This window comes from Cebidichthys violaceus, unplaced genomic scaffold, assembly GCF_023349555.1.
Source record: "Cebidichthys violaceus isolate CVI_PGR_0920_01 unplaced genomic scaffold, fCebVio1.0.p SCAF_61, whole genome shotgun sequence".
Lineage (NCBI taxonomy): Eukaryota > Metazoa > Chordata > Actinopteri > Perciformes > Stichaeidae > Cebidichthys > Cebidichthys violaceus.
In genome coordinates, this window is record NW_027176828.1 from 1138361 (window position 1) to 1158442 (window position 20082).

The window sequence follows — 20082 nt, forward strand, 5'->3', positions numbered from 1 at the left end:
GATATATATATATATATATATATATATATATATATATATATATATATATATATATATATATATATATATATAAATGATATATATTTATATATATAAATGATATATATATTTATACTTATGTTGTACATAGTTGTTAAATGTTTATACCTACATCTGTTCCATTTTTTTTTTTGTCCTAGTTTTATTTTTTATATATATTTTTTCTTGTTTATTGTAAACTTGTGTATGTACATTAAGAGTGAAGTGGAAACCGGAGTCAATTCCATGGCCAATAAAGCTGATTCTGATTCTGAATTTGAGGATAATGGATATGCAGTTGAATCCATGCAAAGCATGAGTCAGATAACAGTCTGTAGTTCAAAGCCATTCATCCCTAGACAGATATCAACTGACCAATAGCTTATGTGTGGTTGTGCTATATTATACAGTGTCCAGTGATGCATACTAGTTAGTTTCAATTCACTCCCTATATAGTCTACATGTGTTTACTTTCTTCATTGAGACACAAGTAAAATGACCATCAATCAAATCTCAGCTTTAAGAAGAGAAGAGATTAGTGACAAAATGAGAAGATTGAGGCAAGGCAAGGCAAGTTTATTTGTACGGCACATTTCAACAACAAGGCAATTCAAAATGCTTCACATAAAACCATTAAAAGCATCAAAACACAAGGCAAAAAAGGAAAAACAATTAAGAAACATTAAAAACAGTCATTAAAACACTAAGCCAGTGTAACGACCTCAGATTGAGATAAAAAAGAAAGAGAGAAGGTGATGGAGATGAAAGGGGGTAGACCAGGTACTGCTCACTGTACCAGGATAGGATTAGAATCTCACCTGGTCAACTTCAAAGTGTTATTACCTCAGAAATATATATATTATTAAAGTTATACAGTGGAAACTGTAAGCTCAATTTAAAAAACATACACCGAGCATAAATATAGCGTAATAATATAATTTTATTGTATAAATATATGTTATTATAAACACACATTTTGCTTATATATATATATATATATATATATATATATATATATATATATATATGCTGTTGTGACTTTTTGTTAAATTTAGGCAAACTCCAGTACAAAGATGAAATTGAGGTGTATGTAATTTTAGTAAATTATTTGTATTCACGTTGGTAGGAGAGACAAGTGACAGAGAAAGGTACAAGCAGTGATTATTATAACAGTGAATATTCTAAGATTAAAGTTTGTATCATTCATTGAAACTTTTAACTTGATTCTCATGTATTACAGCTTGACAAATCATTTACACTAATGCCCACTGACATGGTTTTAAATCCTCTAGTCAGCCAATGTTTTACTCTTCAAACATTTTAAACGCACATATTTAGATCAGGGAAATCATTTTTTTTGGAGGCATGCCCCCAAAGCCCCCTTGTAAACTCAGTTTTTGGACCTGTGTATATTTATGTGTGTAAGCACAGTGTTAAAGAGCTTTGAGCTAGGGTTCATTGTGTAACTAATTAATTAAAAGTACATAAGTAGATTTTGTGGTGAGAACTGCGCAAACCTAATTGCAAATCTGATTGATATTTGTGTAGAGCAAGGACTGTTAAAGTGTGTTACGTCAGCTAAGGTAAGTTGGTAGCCTTCTGGTCTGCAGGACAAAGGAAAGGAAAGGTGACCAAAACCGCAAATTAGAGTATGACGGGGAAAGAGAGACAGAGTTAATCAGTTAATCTATGTGTTTCTGTGACAGAGGGAGGGGAGAGGGAGGCAGGCTGTGTGTTGCATAACATTATCTCCTTTGGACATTTAAATCACATTATCAGGTTGCTAGTCTTTATTCATAGAATGCATAACAATAACATATAATAATAAACACAAGCAATCACTATTTTTTGTTCTCTCCTGATTTCAGAAGTTGTCAGGATTTCAAAACTTGCATTTTAAGTAAACATTACACTGCAGGCCACCATTTGATACTATGATACTGGATACTATCTCTATCTCTTATGTCTTATTTCAGCCACCATGCAGTGTCTCTCTACAGCATGTTGGTCGCATATGAGCCAGGCTGCAGTATCTTAAGAGTAACAATGAGCCTGATGGATTTTCTAAACCAGGGGTAGAAAAAGGCATAGATCACTGGGTTAAGACAGGAGTTGAAATAAAACAGACAAATTACAAAGGCAGCAGTTGAGGCATTGAGCAAGGTGTCCTGGCCTGTGAGTACAACACAAAAATATGGGCAGAGGCACATTAGAAAGACAACAATAACAACACCAAGAGTCCTGGCTGCTTTCATTTCAGATTTTTTAGCAGTTACACGTACTGAACACTTGAGAGAAAATGCTGCAGTATGAGACCGCATGGCACGAGCCTGAGACACAGCCACCACAAATACTCTCATATACAGAACTATGATGACAGTGACAGGACCGATAAAGGATAAAAAAACATCTACAAGTCCAGCAATGTAGTCAATGACAATGACACACTCTCCAAAGCAGGAATTATACCTGCCTGGTTGTTCCAGGTTATCCTTCAGCAACAGACTGTGAATGAAAGCAGAACATATCCAACACAGACAAACACAGATCTTAGCTCTTTTTTGTGTGACTTTGTTGGGATAATGTAGAGGATCACAAATAGCCACATATCGGTCAACTGATATGAGCACCATGGTTCCTACTGAGGCAGAGGTAATCATATAGTCCAGAACATAATACAAAATACACATGAGGTCACCGAGCAACCAGCAGCCGTCTATGAGCAAAATTTGAAAGAACATGAGGAAGCCCACAAAGAAATCTGATACAGCCAGAGAGAGGAGGAGGAGATTGGTGGGTGTGTGGAGCTGCCTGAAGAAATCAGAGAACAACATGCTTATCATTATTGATAGTCAACTTATATTATATCTATATTATATTAAGAGGTAAAAGCATTGACTGAAACACAAAAACATATTTCCTTTACAGTCTGAGATATGATATTTTGTTTCTTTCTGTAAAGCTACCAGTTTTATAAATTGATAAAACATATGAATACTTGAAGTGGGAGATGGAGATGATGACGAGCAGGTTGAGAGTCACAGTGAGCAGAGAGATGGAGGAAAGTGAAATGTAAGTGAGCATAGATACAGAGTGAGGACGCATGGCCTTCCTGCAGGAGGAGTTGAGGAGTTCTGGAAAGCAAAGTTCGACTTCTTCAAGGCTTTTCATTGTCAGAAAGAGGAGACAAAATGCTGCTGTGCTCGTCATACAACTGATTAATCTCTGTTCTTCCTCCACATCCCTCCTTGCTCTTTTACTCTGGTGACAACTTTCTATTAGTGGGAGTGACTGAATTTCTCGCTTACTGTTTCATCTTCATTGGGCTTTTCCTTGCATTCACCTCCCCCTCCTCTTTCTTACTTTTTTTTCTTAAACAATTACAAGTTCCATCATGCTCTGCAACGGGGAACAGCAAGTCTAATCATAACGCAGCCACTGTTGCCTTTTTAGAACAGTTGTGACCAGGATAAGAAGAAGGGAGTGTACAGCTTATGTCATGAACTTGGATAAGATATAGAAGTTGTTGTGGTTTTCACACTACATGACTGACCAGAACGACGTGACATGGCCGTAGTCATGCTTGAAAACATGTTCAAATATTAGCCTGTCTTAAACAAATCTTTAAGAATTGGTCAGTCATGGTGTTATGTGTTATGTTTATTCATGTAGACATCCAACACCTGAGGTTGAACAACAACTTTGGTCTGTGTTGCAAATTAAAGAATTACAAAGTTCTTCCCTTCCCTTCAGAAGCTCTGATTATGCAGAGTCTCCAAAAGTTAGCTTTATGAAGACGGGTGCGAGTGGACGTTTTCTGATATCATTCAGGTTGGAACAGATGTATGTGAGGTATGCAGGGGAAGACCAGTGGCCGAGAACCTTGACGATATGGTCGGGGTCAGTTGAAGATAGTTGCTGAAAACGGTGGGACCGGAGTCGACAGAGGGTTGGAGGCTGGTGGCAATGGTCTGAATTTCTTGTAAAAGAAACGGGAAAGTAAGTCTGGAACCAAGTTTTGTGAACTGAGATGCGGGAGACTCGGATGCCGAACTGGTGCTGAGCCGAAACCAAAGTGAGCCTCCGCAAGAACTGCATTATATCGAGACAATAAGACCGTCCTTTGTTAAGGATGTCTACGATGCCGCCGTTTTCTGGATAGATTGCGATGGTCTTTTTGGACCATTCATGCTCCCAAAGAATGGCTTCTATGACTACAGGACACATTTCAGAGATCGTGGAAGAAGGGATGAGGGATGAGAATTTGGGCAGCCTTTCAGCTGAGAACCACTTGCCTCTGCCGAAGCTGATGGAGGGGGCTGCGTCTGAATAGTTTGATGTCTTCTGGCTTGGTGATATTGTCGTTATAAAAGAATAAGATGTCATTCCAAGAGGAGAGGAACTGGCGCCACAGTTTTAGCTCCGTTTACGTGCTTCGTCAAGTGTGACGTGGTCGTGGTTCTTTGGAACAGATGCGGCAACTGAAAGGAGGTTTGACGAGGAAGATCGACCGGATGGTGCGGAATGGCTTAGTTTAGGTGATATAGCAGCGAAAGGGGTCGGTATTTGTTGCATTTTAGGCCCAGGAGGAAATTTGAAATGAGTAATGAGATCCGATGGATTTTCTCGGGAGGTAAGGATTCTTGGAGTGCGACGGAGTCGAGGGTGATACCAAGGACTTCCAAGGACGTGCTAGGACTTGTGGTTTTTTTCTGATAAAAGGGGAATGCTGAGTTCCTATATTGCAGAAGTCAGAGTGTGTAGACCGTGTGCTGGGGTTGAGAACGGTAGCGTGACAGTGAGGAAGTCGTCTAAGAGATAGATGACATATGGGAGTTCATGGACTTTAGTCAGGATCCATTAGAGTGCTTCGGATAAGTAATTTGAAATTTTCTGACTGCTCTTGCAACCGAAGGGGAGATGCATGGCAGAGTAATATAGAGCCTTCCTCAGGACAACGGAGAAGTACAGGTAGTCAGGGTGGGTGGGAAGGACTTTGGAGGTGCTGGTGACGTCTGCCTTTGATGAGAGGTCTATGATAAGTCTATTTTCCTTGACTATTTCCTAGTAGCTACGCTGAATGGACTGATTAAGAAAATTGGGAAAGATGGGCTAGTGAGTTGACCGATCATGAATGCGTCGTGGAATTCCTGGGTGGGTGGTTTATCGACTGTGTCAGGCTCTGAGATGGCTGATTGCAAATTTGTTCATGTCTAGGAGGATTCTGTTTTTAACCTGCAAACCTTGGTGGAAGCCAAAGGTGAAACCTCGTATGAGGAGCATTTAACGTTAATTGGGGTATTGCGATGCTTACACGGCTGCTGTGCTTGGTTGGATTGTGGGGACAGGTTGGTTTACTGTGGATGGGTATGGAGGAATCGGCAGCTAGAGGTGTTGCATCCTAGGACGTCTGAGTTATGCAAACCATCCTACCGCCCTGGTAGAGTTGGCTGGGTGGTGGCTGGTTTAGGTTTGAAGGATGGTGTGCTGACAGGAGGTAGGTTACAGTCGATGATGGGGCTTTCTTTACTAGGAGCTGAGGTAAAAGGCAAGGGAACTGTGAGGTTACATGTGGTGGCCAGATGGGATGGTACACCTTGTAATGGGAAAAATGTCTTTTATACTTATTAGTGTTAGGTGATAGGTGTAGGAAGCGGACCCAAACACACACTCACACAGCAGGTTGAATCCAGTGTCCAGTGGGCCAAAGTCTCTCCTTCTCCCCTCCGGAGTCGGGAGGGAAACTCTACCGAACTCTCTCACCGGGAAAAGGTCCGAACAGGATCAGTTGAGGCCGTGGATCCGGCAGGCAACCGGTGCCTGAAGACCTCCAACGAGCAGGACAGCACGACTGTGTGGAAACCCGAGGACCTACACAGGACTGCCAGGACGTCGGCAGGTGTACTCCGAGGTACTACACTGGACGGCCTCTTCGCACAGGTGATTCCCGAGGATCTACACTGAGTGGCATGAGTGCTGAAGACAGCCAGAGGGTCAGGACAGGATCTTCTCAGCAACAATTACTCAGACTTACGCGACTAGGAACTGGACTGGTAAACGGACGGACTGACGACGAGTTGGAGGAAAACCGGGGTATTTAAGCCAGCTGGACATGATCACCGGAATGCACCACAGCTGAGCCTACGGAGAGGGGTGTGGTAGAGGGCAGAACTCGGGGTGGAAACTGCAGGCTGACACAAAAAACAAAACACAAGCACATGGCACTCAATAACAAACTAGACAGAGGATTGAGAACACATGCGAGGAAAGGTGATTGTGGAAAAACAGAGGAGCACACACTAGGAGCAGACAGGAATCCTAACAATTAGGGGTTTATACTTATTAAATGTTCATAATCAGATCTTATAGTTTTTGTGATAGTCCCTGAAGCCCCCTCATGAACTCAGTTTTTGGACCTCTGTATTTCTACAGTAAAATCCTGTGTACAGCCATGGCTGTGCTTAGAGCTGAGCTCACCAAACTATAGCTGGTACCACTCCACCTCCCGCACTAGCTCTGGTTTCCTTCCCCATCAGAGAGGTGACGTTAGAATCAGTAGTCTAAAATGTGCAACAAATCTACTTTACTATCAAGGATGAACTGGAAACCATAATCAAGATTGCTAAAGTTGTTATTCAGTTTATGACAAAAAGAACAATGACAGACGGAATATGCCAAGTGAGAGATGGAGGGAAGTGATGAAGACTGAGGTGAAGATTACTGCATACAGCAAAGTAGAGGCAAGGGGTTTTAGTCTCTGTTGGAGAGAAGAAATAGCAGCAGTAGGAAGGATGAATCAGCTGTTTATCAGAGAGAACTCAGCAGTTTCTCACAACCAGTCTCAGGAAATGGAGGCACCAGAAGGAGCTGACTTCTGTTTTCCACTACTCCTCAACAACTCCTGCAGGAAACCAGTGCCGCCTCAGTCCGACGGCATCCTCGTTCTGCTGTCTTTCATCTCTGTGCTCACCGCAGCTCTCAACCTGCTGGTCATCATCTCTATCTCCCACTTCAGGCAGAGATTAACCTTCAGCATGAATCAATACATGTTCTGACAATTTACATGAATTACATGTCTTCCTTCAAATGTTCTAGTTAATAATATATATATCTTTGTTTTAACAATCCTAACTTTAAAATATGATGTGTTCAAATACAACGTTAGACTCCAAAATACATTCATTGATGTTACTAACAAGCTACCATTGATAATGATCTCATGAATAATGATATTCTTCCTCTCCAGGCAGCTCCACAGCCCCACCAACCTCCTCATCCTCTCCCTGGCTCTCTCAGATTTTCTCGTGGGCCTCCTGCTGATGCCGGTTGACATCCTTTCAGCAGAGGCTTGCTGGTTTCTGGGTGACCTCATGTGTGCTCTGTATTATGTTGTTGATTTTATCATTACTTCTTCTTCAGTTGGAAATATGGTGCTCATATCAATTGATCGTTATTTGGCTATTTGTGACCCTCTACGCTATAACACCAGAGTTACTCTGGACAAAACAAAAATCTGTGTTTGTCTGTGTTGGATTTACTCTGTTCTCTATAATAGTCTCATTTTGATGGACTTTGTGAGACATCCTGATTCACATAATTCCTGTTACGGAGAGTGTGTAGTTGTTCTTAACCATATCACAGGATCTGTTGACTTTGTCTTCACCTTTATCGGCCCCATCACTGTCATCATAGTTCTGTATCTGAGAATATTTGTGGTGGCTGTGTCTCAGGCTCAAGTCATGCGGTCCCACATTGCAGCGGTCTCACAACAAAGTTCAGTGGGTGTAACTGCTAAGAAATCTGAGATGAAAGCAGCCAGGACTCTTGGTGTTGTTGTGGTTGTGTTTCTGATATGTTTCTGTCCATATTACTCTCCATCCTTTACAGGTGAGGTTATTGAAGACAGTAGTTCATCCTCAACGTTTGTACTCTGGCTGCTGTATTTCAACTCCTGTCTTAACCCAGTGATCTATGCCTTCTTTTACCCCTGGTTTAGAAAATCTATTAAACTCATAGTCACCCTCAAGATACTGCAGCCGGGCTCTTGTGATTGTAAGATACTGTAGAGACAGACTGATGAGTAACTGTATATATTAATGAGGAAATTGATTTGCTGTTGTTACTGAGTCACTGAAGCAAACTCGAAAGGTGTAATAGCCGGGAAAAATATAGTTAAAAAGTGAAAGTACTGGTTTTTCAATATTTTGAATCTGTAGTTGACATGTAACACATTCAATTTGAGGTCAATTAAATGCTGTTTTGTTACTATGTTGTTCTATTGTTATGTTTAAATACACTGAAGCACTTTAACTTAAAGTGAGTGCACTCAACTTATCTTTACATTATGCATGCCTTTAGTTATTCCTTACCTGTATCTACAGGTTTCTGTTGGTGTGACAGATCTATTTCTATTTTTTTTTCTTCTAATGGGACCAGCTTGATTTCATCATATAGAAACGTTTGTACTGTGAAGAAAAATATTAAGATAATTGTGAGAGTTGCAAAACTGCTATGAATAATTAGGCTTTCAAAATGTTTTAAGATGCTTTTTTACTATTAATAATTAATTGTAAAAAAACATTTACTCAGAATGTTTTTTAAAAATTAAACTAGAGAAATACTTATTAATTCAGTATTTAATACGATTGTGAAGTCATTAGGTATCAATAATAAACAACACACATTGGATTCATGTTTTGATGTTATATATAAAACTCATCATTTAAGTCATTTTGTCTGACAGAATACGTTCTTGAGTAATGTGGTTCGTCTAGATTACACATAGTGTTAAATGTTTCATAATTTCAATAATAACTTTTCACAGACTGAGCTGCTAACCTATAAAGGCTCAGGTTAAATCAATTCAATATGTTCAATTTGTTATTCATAAATTGCTCTGTAAGATGCTTTAAAATAAACATTTAAACTGTTCCTATTGTAAATATAGTAATCATATTAATAGGACATATAAAAACATAATTTCATATTTGCTTGTCATTTAAACTAATATTTAATATCTGTCTGTTATATAAATAAACAGCAGATGATCACGGAGATTGACCCATTCAATTAAGCATTATTTCATGACACAAAACATATCACTTTGGCAGTTTCCTCCCATATTTAGGTCGTATTGTTTACTGAATCAAACAATGTATATGCATAGAACATTTTCTAATGTCTCTAATAAACCTAAAGTCCTGGCTGCCTTCAGCTCAGATTTCTTAGCAGTCACACTCACTGAACACTGGAATGTGACACCTACAAGGTTAGACCGCATGCAGAGATGGGCAGTATTTTTATTTCTTGTATTTGAAATACGTATTTCAATTACTTTTGAGTATTTTGTAATTTGTATTTGATAGGGCCGATAAAAAAATCTAACGTAATTTTAACAAAATACTTTAGAGTGGAGTAATTTTGTATTTAAAATACTCAAAATACTTTCTCCACGAATCAAAAAACAGTTCAGGAGTTCAGTCTTCAGATCTTTGATTTTCTGTCAAGGTACATATTGTAGCGACTCTTGGTAAGGAAAGCTACGAGACGTTACCGTACTTGTGGTCTTTTATTAGAGGGCAGTACACAGGCTACTGTGGGCCGTAGCCTACGCCAAACAACAGTCAACACCGTTAAACGTGCACAACCTGCTTAACAATCTGCTCCCGCTCATAGTCTGCTTCTTCACCGGCTAGCAGCACAAAAAGAGCAATATCCACCCACACTCTCTCTGCCAATCCCAAGTACGCTCATGTGTGCCACCCACCCCCATAGGTAGCTAGGATGATTGACAAGTTTTACAGCATCACAGGGCATGAGACCTTCACTGACCTCCGTAAATCCACTAACCAAACTTATCTAGAACTTCTTGTAAACACAATAACGCTTATAACATAACAGGTTAACATTACATGTCACTCAGTCCGTTACAATATGTTATCTGAGTGTGACAGATGTCAACTAGCTTGATGTATAATTTATGTCAGGGTCTGGCTACATAGCCTATTGTATATACATGGTAATGGTTATAATATAAAGCTAGCGATCAATGCTAACATGCTAATGATGCTAGCATGCTGTCTAGGCTAGTGCATAGCTAGTGTTTAGCAAGTTAGCTTATCAGTGGAGTAGCTAGCTATAGGAAGAGGGAGATTGGGAGGTTGTATGTTCATGATAACCTTTTCAAGAGATGTCTGACCATCTAATCTCACACTGCATTACAAGTTATGCTGCATCTTCTCAATGTGAATGTCATAATAACATATCAATTACTGGCAGATAATATAGTTCACAGTTAGCCAGGCTATGACAGTAGATGTCCATTTGTTAAAAAAACAAAAACAAACATTAAATATCCAATTTATTGTATTTAAAAGGCATATTATGAAAGTATTCTTAGTTTTATTATTTCATACATTCTACAGTTGGCCAGGTGGACAACATGTCTCAGTACAGTAATTTATTTAGGCTCTTTACCTGTGTACAACTGGTTTTAATTCTATATTTTGCTTTTATAGTATACATAGGCCTAATGTGTGATGCCATTCATATGTGATGAATATTTTCTTGTTGATACAAAGCCAAAGTTTATGGGCTTTTAAGTCGCATTAATAAAAATATATATATATATATATATATATATATATATATATATATATATATATATATATATATATATAATCAATCAAGTTGTTGTCTTTTAATAGCTTTGCTTAGTTACACTGACATGCTGTGACTGTTCTTCCTTTGTGTGGGGTTCACCAGAGCTTTGTGTACACACACACACACACACACACACACACACACACACACACACACACACACACACACACACACACACACACACACACACACACACCAAACCTGAATGCTCTGCTATACCATATTGTGAGAAAACGGAAAATCCAGAAAAAAGCATTTCCTATATTTTAAATACAAAATACATGCATTGTATTTTGTTACATTTTCTGGCACAAGTATTTTGTATTTTATTTTAATAAATTTATTTGAGGGGTATTTTGTATCAAAATACATTTTGATGTATTTTTGCCCATCTCTGTCTGTACTAAAACCTCTCTAACTTGTTTGTGCTTCACTTTATCAAAGTAAAAATGTGCCCAGAGACTGTCCATATATTGCGCTATGATCTGGGAGAGTTTAAATCTTGAAGCTATATGTCACAGCCCGGCTCATAGACTGAAACAAGAACGGGGAGACAACGAGCTAGCGGCCAAAAAGAAACTATTTATGTATCGCCAAACACAATGTTCCCAGCAGATTACACCACAACAGCACCAACGACCGTGAGTCCGTCAACAATGATCTTCCTTCCAACCCCTCGCTGCCAACTGAACAGGGTATTTGTAAGGCCCCAGCCACACCGGCACAGGTGCTGCTCATCCGGCTGACGAGCCTCCAATCACCACCTGCAACACAGGAAACACAACGCGGGCACCATGTGCATGATAGGACGAGGGTCGTCACATGTGTGCCATCCTAACTTACTCTTAACCAGTAACATATATACTGATAATTACACATCTGAACAAATCTCACAAGTGTTCCCTTTATTATAACACCAAAAGTATGAAAATACAGCTTGTAGTTGCAAAAATATACACATTTTAGTATGGCTATGCAACTTTCAAGCAGAGGCCTAAAAATAGGCCTAGAGTCCAAGAGGTTCCTCTTGTCATCCAATGTTTTGCTCTTCAAACATTTTAAATGCACATATTTAGAAAAGGGAAATGTTTTTTTTTGGAGGCATGCCCCCAAAGCCCCCTTGTAAACTCAGTTTTTGGACCTTTGTATATTTATGTGTGTAAACACAGCGTTAAAGAGCTTTGAGCTAGGATTCATTGTGTAACTTAATTAATTATAAATACGTAAGCAAATTTTCGGTGAGAACCACACAAACCTAATCGCAACTCTGACTGATATTTGTGTAGAGCGAGGACTGTTAACGTGTGTTACGTCAGCTAAGGCAAAGATGGTCGCCTTCTGGTCTGCAGGACAAAGGAGAGCAAAGGTGACCAAAACTGCACTTAAAATTAAGAGATGTGCAGATTAGAGTGTGACAGGTAAAGAGAGACAGAGTTAATGTATCTGTGTGTTTCTGTGACAGAGGGAGGGGGAGAAGGAGGCAGGCTGTGTGTGAGAAATAGTGTTGTATAACATTATCTCCAATGAACATTTAAATCACACTATCAGGATGTTAGTCTGTATTCATAGAATGAATACGACTTCAAAGCAATCAGTATTTTTTTGTTCTCTCCTGATTTCAGAAGTTGTCAGGATTTAAAAACTTGCATTTTAAGTAAACATTACTATTATTTGTTCACAAGAAAACACTGCAGGCCACCATCTGAATCCAAAACTTCTTAAGCTTATTTTCTTCAGGATTAACTGTTGAGGTGTCCCTCATTGAAAAAATGTGTCTTTCAAGCCTGTAAAGCAGTTTTCTTTTTACCTGCCAAATATATATTCACATTACTACCTGTCATACTTAACAGTGAAACCAAACAAACACAATTACACTTGTTCCTTTACATTACATGCCTGCAAGTCAGCCACTTCAATCTTTACATTGTTCTAAGTTTGGCTGAGTCATCTTGTTAACTTAACTTTATTATTAAACTAGTGATGTGTCCGCTGCATACTGTCTCCGTCCATTCACATGTCCGGGTTCTATATTTAGTTAATTTCTGTGCTTGGGATCCACAAAAGAATACAGAGTGGTTATGGCTCAATGTCTACATTTTGGTTGTCCTTTAACAGCGGCAGATCAAAAATTATAAATATTTAGTGTGTTATTTTCAGAGTCAAGGTACATTGGAGTGATTTTGTAAACTTGCGTAAGAGAGAACAGATTTTATTCCACCTCACACTGAATGGGCTAACCAAACTGAGGGAAAGTAAGTACAGGTGCTGAACACAGTTTCACAACTACCTGAAAGAGATAATCAACAAAAAAGTTGAACAATTAAAACATTTTTGCAGACCATTTGTAAAATCTGTGAAAGGCCCCTTGACATGATGCTGACAGGCTCCTTTTTCTAAACAGGTAAGAGAGAGATGCATTAAAGTCACGCAGTACAACGTATGATATTCGATCCAAAAAAAAGAAAACAGTATTTCTATTTTATAGATATTATAATACAGAGATACTGTATATTATAGATTTTATATTTGTAGATTCTTATTTGTTATATGTTTGCCTTACAGGAGTCAGGCAACACATTTTCTAGAGTAGAGTAGTAGTAGATTTCAGTGTTGCATTGAAACAGTACACAATGTAAAGACACATATATGATCTGCATGTAATAGTGTTCATACAAAGGTCATTGTACCAAGACTTTTACATGTGTTCCTAAATTCTACCCATGACCAAGTACATTGTTCTGTCTTATTTCAACCACCATGCAGTGTTTCTCTACATCATGTTGGTCTCACATGAGCCAGGCTGCAGTATCTTAAGAGTAACAATGAGCCTGATAGATTTTCTAAACCAGGGGTAGAAAAAAGCATAGATCACAGGGTTAAGACAGGAGTTGAAATAGAACAGACATATTACAAAGGTAGCAGATGATGTATTGATCAAGGTGTCCTGGCCTGTGAGTACAACACAATAATATGGGCAGAGGCACACTAGAAAGACGACAATAACAACACCAAGAGTCCTGGCTGCTTTCAATTCAGATTTTTTAGCAGTTACACGTACTGAACACTTGACAGAGAAAGCTGCAGTATGAGACCGCATGACACGAGCCTGAGACACAGCCACCACAAATACTCTCATATACAGAACTATGATGACAGTGACAGGACCGATAAAAGCCAAAAAAAGATCTGCAAGTCCAGCAAAGTAGTTAATGACAACGACACACTCTCCAAAGCAGGAATTATACCTGCCTGGTTGTTCCAGGTTATCCTTCAGCAACAGACTGTGAAGGAAAGCAGAACATATCCAACACAGACAAACACAGATCTTAACTGTTTTTTGTGTGACTTTGTTGGGATAATGTAGAGAATCACAAATAGCCACATATCGGTCAACTGATATGAGCACCATGGTTCCTATTGAGGCAGAGGTAATAATAAAAGACAGAACAGAATACAGAATACACATGACGTCACCGAGCAACCAGCAGCCTTCTATGAGCACAATTTCAAAGCACATGAGGAGACCAACGAAGAAATCTGAGACAGCCAGAGAGAGGAGGAGGAGGTTGGTGGGTGTGTGGAGCTGCCTGAAGAAATCAGAGAACAACATGCTTATCATTATTGGTAGTCAATTTATATTACATCTATATTATATTAAGAGGTAAAAGCATTTGAAACACAAAAACATATTTCCTTTACAGTCTGAGATATGATATTTTGTTTCTTTCTGTAAAGCTACCAGTTTTATAAATTGATAAAACATATGAATACTTGAAGTGGGAGATGGAGATGATGACGAGCAGGTTGAGAGTCACAGTGAGCAGAGAGATGGAGGAAAGTGAAATGTAAGTGAGCATAGATACAGAGTGAGGACGCATGGCCTTCCTGCAGGAGGAGTTGAGTTCTGGAAAGCAAAGTTCAGCTTCTTCAAGGCTTTTCATTGTCAGAAAGAGGAGACAAAATGCTGCTGTGCTCGTCATACAACTGATTAATCTCTGTTCTTCCTCCACATCCCTCCTTGATCTTTTACTCTGGTGACAACTTTCTATTAGTGGGAGTGACTGAATTTCTCGCTTACTGTTTCATCTTCATTGGGCTTTTCCTTGCATTCACCTCCCCCTCCTCTTTCTTACTTTTTTTTCTTAAACAATTACAAGTTCCATCATGCTCTGCAACGGGGAACAGCAAGTCTAATCATAACGCAGCCACTGTTGCCTTTTTAGAACAGTTGTGACCAGGATAAGAAGAAGGGAGTGTACAGCTTATGTCATGAACTTGGATAAGATATAGAAGTTGTTGTGGTTTTCACACTACATGACTGACCAGAACGACGTGACATGGCCGTAGTCATGCTTGAAAACATGTTCAAATATTAGCCTGTCTTAAACAAATCTTTAAGAATTGGTCAGTCATGGTGTTATGTGTTATGTTTATTCATGTAGACATCCAACACCTGAGGTTGAACAACAACTTTGGTCTGTGTTGCAAATTAAAGAATTACAAAGTTCTTCCCTTCCCTTCAGAAGCTCTGATTATGCAGAGTCTCCAAAAGTTAGCTTTATGAAGACGGGTGCGAGTGGACGTTTTCTGATATCATTCAGGTTGGAACAGATGTATGTGAGGTATGCAGGGGAAGACCAGTGGCCGAGAACCTTGACGATATGGTCGGGGTCAGTTGAAGATAGTTGCTGAAAACGGTGGGACCGGAGTCGACAGAGGGTTGGAGGCTGGTGGCAATGGTCTGAATTTCTTGTAAAAGAAACGGGAAAGTAAGTCTGGAACCAAGTTTTGTGAACTGAGATGCGGGAGACTCGGATGCCGAACTGGTGCTGAGCCGAAACCAAAGTGAGCCTCCGCAAGAACTGCATTATATCGAGACAATAAGACCGTCCTTTGTTAAGGATGTCTACGATGCCGCCGTTTTCTGGATAGATTGCGATGGTCTTTTTGGACCATTCATGCTCCCAAAGAATGGCTTCTATGACTACAGGACACATTTCAGAGATCGTGGAAGAAGGGATGAGGGATGAGAATTTGGGCAGCCTTTCAGCTGAGAACCACTTGCCTCTGCCGAAGCTGATGGAGGGGGCTGCGTCTGAATAGTTTGATGTCTTCTGGCTTGGTGATATTGTCGTTATAAAAGAATAAGATGTCATTCCAAGAGGAGAGGAACTGGCGCCACAGTTTTAGCTCCGTTTACGTGCTTCGTCAAGTGTGACGTGGTCGTGGTTCTTTGGAACAGATGCGGCAACTGAAAGGAGGTTTGACGAGGAAGATCGACCGGATGGTGCGGAATGGCTTAGTTTAGGTGATATAGCAGCGAAAGGGGTCGGTATTTGTTGCATTTTAGGCCCAGGAGGAAATTTGAAATGAGTAATGAGATCCGATGGATTTTCTCGGGAGGTAAAGATTCTTGGAGTGCGACGGAGTCGAGGGTGATACCAAGGACTTCCAAGGACGTGCTAGGACTTGTGGTTTTTTTCTGATAAAAGGGGAATGCTGAGTTCCTATATTGCAGAAGTCAGAGTGTGTAGACCGTGTGCTGGGGTTGAGAACGGTAGCGTGACAGTGAGGAAGTCGTCTAAGAGATAGATGACATATGGGAGTTCATGGACTTTAGTCAGGATCCATTAGAGTGCTTCGGATAAGTAATTTGAAATTTTCTGACTGCTCTTGCAACCGAAGGGGAGATGCATGGCAGAGTAATATAGAGCCTTCCTCAGGACAACGGAGAAGTACAGGTAGTCAGGGTGGGTGGGAAGGACTTTGGAGGTGCTGGTGACGTCTGCCTTTGATGAGAGGTCTATGATAAGTCTATTTTCCTTGACTATTTCCTAGTAGCTACGCTGAATGGACTGATTAAGAAAATTGGGAAAGATGGGCTAGTGAGTTGACCGATCATGAATGCGTCGTGGAATTCCTGGGTGGGTGGTTTATCGACTGTGTCAGGCTCTGAGATGGCTGATTGCAAATTTGTTCATGTCTAGGAGGATTCTGTTTTTAACCTGCAAACCTGGGTGGAAGCCAAAGGTGAAACCTCGTATGAGGAGCATTTAACGTTAATTGGGGTATTGCGATGCTTACACGGCTGCTGTGCTTGGTTGGATTGTGGGGACAGGTTGGTTTACTGTGGATGGGTATGGAGGAATCGGCAGCTAGAGGTGTTGCATCCTAGGACGTCTGAGTTATGCAAACCATCCTACCGCCCTGGTAGAGTTGGCTGGGTGGTGGCTGGTTTAGGTTTGAAGGATGGTGTGCTGACAGGAGGTAGGTTACAGTCGATGATGGGGCTTTCTTTACTAGGAGCTGAGGTAAAAGGCAAGGGAACTGTGAGGTTACATGTGGTGGCCAGATGGGATGGTACACCTTGTAATGGGAAAAATGTCTTTTATACTTATTAGTGTTAGGTGATAGGTGTAGGAAGCGGACCCAAACACACACTCACACAGCAGGTTGAATCCAGTGTCCAGTGGGCCAAAGTCTCTCCTTCTCCCCTCCGGAGTCGGGAGGGAAACTCTACCGAACTCTCTCACCGGGAAAAGGTCCGAACAGGATCAGTTGAGGCCGTGGATCCGGCAGGCAACCGGTGCCTGAAGACCTCCAACGAGCAGGACAGCACGACTGTGTGGAAACCCGAGGACCTACACAGGACTGCCAGGACGTCGGCAGGTGTACTCCGAGGTACTACACTGGACGGCCTCTTCGCACAGGTGATTCCCGAGGATCTACACTGAGTGGCATGAGTGCTGAAGACAGCCAGAGGGTCAGGACAGGATCTTCTCAGCAACAATTACTCAGACTTACGTGACTAGGAACTGGACTGGTAAACGGACGGACTGACGACGAGTTGGAGGAAAACCGGGGTATTTAAGCCAGCTGGACATGATCACCGGAATGCACCACAGCTGAGCCTACGGAGAGGGGTGTGGTAGTGGGCAGAACTCGGGGTGGAAACTGCAGGCTGACACAAAAAACAAAACACAAGCACATGGCACTCAATAACAAACTAGACAGAGGATTGAGAACACATGCGAGGAAAGGTGATTGTGGAAAAACAGAGGAGCACACACTAGGAGCAGACAGGAATCCTAACAATTAGGGGTTTATACTTATTAAATGTTCATAATCAGATCTTATAGTTTTTGTGATAGTCCCTGAAGCCCCCTCATGAACTCAGTTTTTGGACCTCTGTATTTCTACAGTAAAATCCTGTGTACAGCCATGGCTGTGCTTAGAGCTGAGCTCACCAAACTATAGCTGGTACCACTCCACCTCCCGCACTAGCTCTGGTTTCCTTCCCCATCAGAGAGGTGACGTTAGAATCAGTAGTCTAAAATGTGCAACAAATCTACTTTACTATCAAGGATGAACTGGAAACCATAATCAAGATTGCTAAAGTTGTTATTCAGTTTATGACAAAAAGAACAATGACAGACGGAATATGCCAAGTGAGAGATGGAGGGAAGTGATGAAGACTGAGGTGAAGATTACTGCATACAGCAAAGTAGAGGCAAGGGGTTTTAGTCTCTGTTGGAGAGAAGAAATAGCAGCAGTAGGAAGGATGAATCAGCTGTTTATCAGAGAGAACTCAGCAGTTTCTCACAACCAGTCTCAGGAAATGGAGGCACCAGAAGGAGCTGACTTCTGTTTTCCACTACTCCTCAACAACTCCTGCAGGAAACCAGTGCCGCCTCAGTCCGACGGCATCCTCGTTCTGCTGTCTTTCATCTCTGTGCTCACCGCAGCTCTCAACCTGCTGGTCATCATCTCTATCTCCCACTTCAGGCAGAGATTAACCTTCAGCATGAATCAATACATGTTCTGACAATTTACATGAATTACATGTCTTCCTTGAAATGGTCTAGTTAATAATATATAACTTTGTTTTAACAATCCTAACTTTAAAATATGATGTGTTCAAATACAATGTTAGACTCCAAAATACATTTATTGATGTTACTAACAAGCTACCATTGATAATGATCTCATGAATAATGATATTCTTCCTCTCCAGGCAGCTCCACAGCCCCACCAACCTCCTCATCCTCTCCCTGGCTTTCTCAGATTTTCTCGTGGGCCTCCTGCTGATGCCGGTTGAAATCCTTTCAGCAGAGGCTTGCTGGTTTCTGGGTGACCTCATGTGTGCTCTGTATTATGTTGTTGATTTTATCATTACTTCTTCTTCAGTTGGAAATATGGTGCTCATATCAATTGATCGTTATTTGGCTATTTGTGACCCTCTACGCTATAACACCAGAGTTACTCTGGACAAAACAAAAATCTGTGTTTGTCTGTGTTGGATTTACTCTGTTCTCTATAATAGTCTCATTTTGATGGACTTTGTGAGACATCCTGATTCACATAATTCCTGTTACGGAGAGTGTGTAGTTGTTCTTAACCATATCACAGGATCTGTTGACTTTGTCTTCACCTTTATCGGCCCCATCACTGTCATCATAGTTCTGTATCTGAGAATATTTGTGGTGGCTGTGTCTCAGGCTCAAGTCATGCGGTCCCACATTGCAGCGGTCTCACAACAAAGTTCAGTGGGTGTAACTGCTAAGAAATCTGAGATGAAAGCAGCCAGGACTCTTGGTGTTGTTGTGGTTGTGTTTCTGATATGTTTCTGTCCATATTACTCTCCATCTCTTACAGGTGAGGTTATTGAAGACAGTAGTTCATCCTCAACGTTTGTAGTCTGGCTGCTGTATTTCAACTCCTGTCTTAACCCAGTGATCTATGCCTTCTTTTACCCCTGGTTTAGAAAATCTATTAAACTCATAGTCACCCTCAAGATACTGCAGCCGGGCTCTTGTGATTGTAAGATACTGTAGAGACAGACTGATGAGTAACTGTATTTAATGAGGAAATTGATTTGCTGTTGTTACCGAGTGACTGAAGCAAACTCGAAAGGTGTAACAGCCGGGAAAAATATAGTTAAAAAGTGAAAGTACTGGTTTTTCAATATTTTGAATCTGTAGTTGACATGTAACACATTCAATTTGAGGTCAATTAAATGCTGTTTTGTTACTATGTTGTTCTATTGTTATGTTTAAATACACTGAAGCACTTTAACTTAAAGTGAGTGCACTCAACTTATCTTTACATTATGCATGCCTTTAGTTATTTATGTTATTTCATGACACAAAACATATCACTTTGGCAGTTTCTTCACATAATTAGGTTGTATTGTTTACAGAATCAAACAATGTATATGCATAGAACATTTTCTGTTCCCTAACAACATTGCTATAAAATATGTTGGCCGTACAGGAGTCAGTCTGCAGTATCTGAAGTGTAACAATGAGTTTGATAGAATTTCTAAACCAGGGGTAAAAAAAAAAAGGCACAGATCTGCAGGGTTTAGACTTGAGTTAAATTGAAACAGACGTATAACAAATG

At 40.4% G+C, this 20082-nt stretch overlaps 4 protein-coding genes across 4 annotated transcripts; 2 read left to right on the forward strand and 2 right to left on the reverse strand.

Moving 5' to 3' along the window:
• Window positions 1–2012: 2012 nt before the first annotated feature.
• Window positions 2013–3228, reverse strand: LOC137890099 (trace amine-associated receptor 13c-like). Its single transcript, XM_068734199.1, has 2 exons — window positions 3017–3228; window positions 2013–2829 (listed from the first exon to the last, which is right to left on the reverse strand). Exons 1-2 carry the CDS (start codon window positions 3226–3228, stop codon window positions 2013–2015), a joined length of 1029 nt encoding a protein of 342 aa, XP_068590300.1.
• Window positions 3229–6866: 3638 nt separating this feature from the next.
• On the forward strand, window positions 6867–8084 carry LOC137890069 (trace amine-associated receptor 13c-like). The gene is made up of 2 exons (XM_068734166.1): window positions 6867–7033; window positions 7265–8084. The coding sequence occupies exons 1-2, from the start codon at window positions 6867–6869 to the stop codon at window positions 8082–8084; spliced, it is 987 nt and encodes a 328-aa protein (XP_068590267.1).
• A 5366-nt stretch (window positions 8085–13450) lies between these two features.
• Window positions 13451–14660, reverse strand: LOC137890086 (trace amine-associated receptor 13c-like). Its single transcript, XM_068734186.1, has 2 exons — window positions 14452–14660; window positions 13451–14267 (listed from the first exon to the last, which is right to left on the reverse strand). Exons 1-2 carry the CDS (start codon window positions 14658–14660, stop codon window positions 13451–13453), a joined length of 1026 nt encoding a protein of 341 aa, XP_068590287.1.
• A 3638-nt stretch (window positions 14661–18298) lies between these two features.
• Window positions 18299–19514, forward strand: LOC137890054 (trace amine-associated receptor 13c-like). The gene is made up of 2 exons (XM_068734150.1): window positions 18299–18465; window positions 18695–19514. Exons 1-2 carry the CDS (start codon window positions 18299–18301, stop codon window positions 19512–19514), a joined length of 987 nt encoding a protein of 328 aa, XP_068590251.1.
• Window positions 19515–20082: the final 568 nt, after the last annotated feature.

Coding starts and splice junctions, on each gene's coding strand:
- LOC137890099 (XM_068734199.1), bottom strand. CDS start 3,228: ATGACGAGCACAGCAGCATTTTGTCTCCTCTTTCTGACAATGAAAAGC. Junction 2,830..3,016: donor ATCTCCATCTCCCACTTCAA/GTATTCATATGT, acceptor TGATTTCTTCAG/GCAGCTCCACACACCCACCA.
- LOC137890069 (XM_068734166.1), top strand. CDS start 6,867: ATGGAGGCACCAGAAGGAGCTGACTTCTGTTTTCCACTACTCCTCAAC. Junction 7,034..7,264: donor ATCTCTATCTCCCACTTCAG/GCAGAGATTAAC, acceptor CTTCCTCTCCAG/GCAGCTCCACAGCCCCACCA.
- LOC137890086 (XM_068734186.1), bottom strand. CDS start 14,660: ATGACGAGCACAGCAGCATTTTGTCTCCTCTTTCTGACAATGAAAAGC. Junction 14,268..14,451: donor ATCTCCATCTCCCACTTCAA/GTATTCATATGT, acceptor TGATTTCTTCAG/GCAGCTCCACACACCCACCA.
- LOC137890054 (XM_068734150.1), top strand. CDS start 18,299: ATGGAGGCACCAGAAGGAGCTGACTTCTGTTTTCCACTACTCCTCAAC. Junction 18,466..18,694: donor ATCTCTATCTCCCACTTCAG/GCAGAGATTAAC, acceptor CTTCCTCTCCAG/GCAGCTCCACAGCCCCACCA.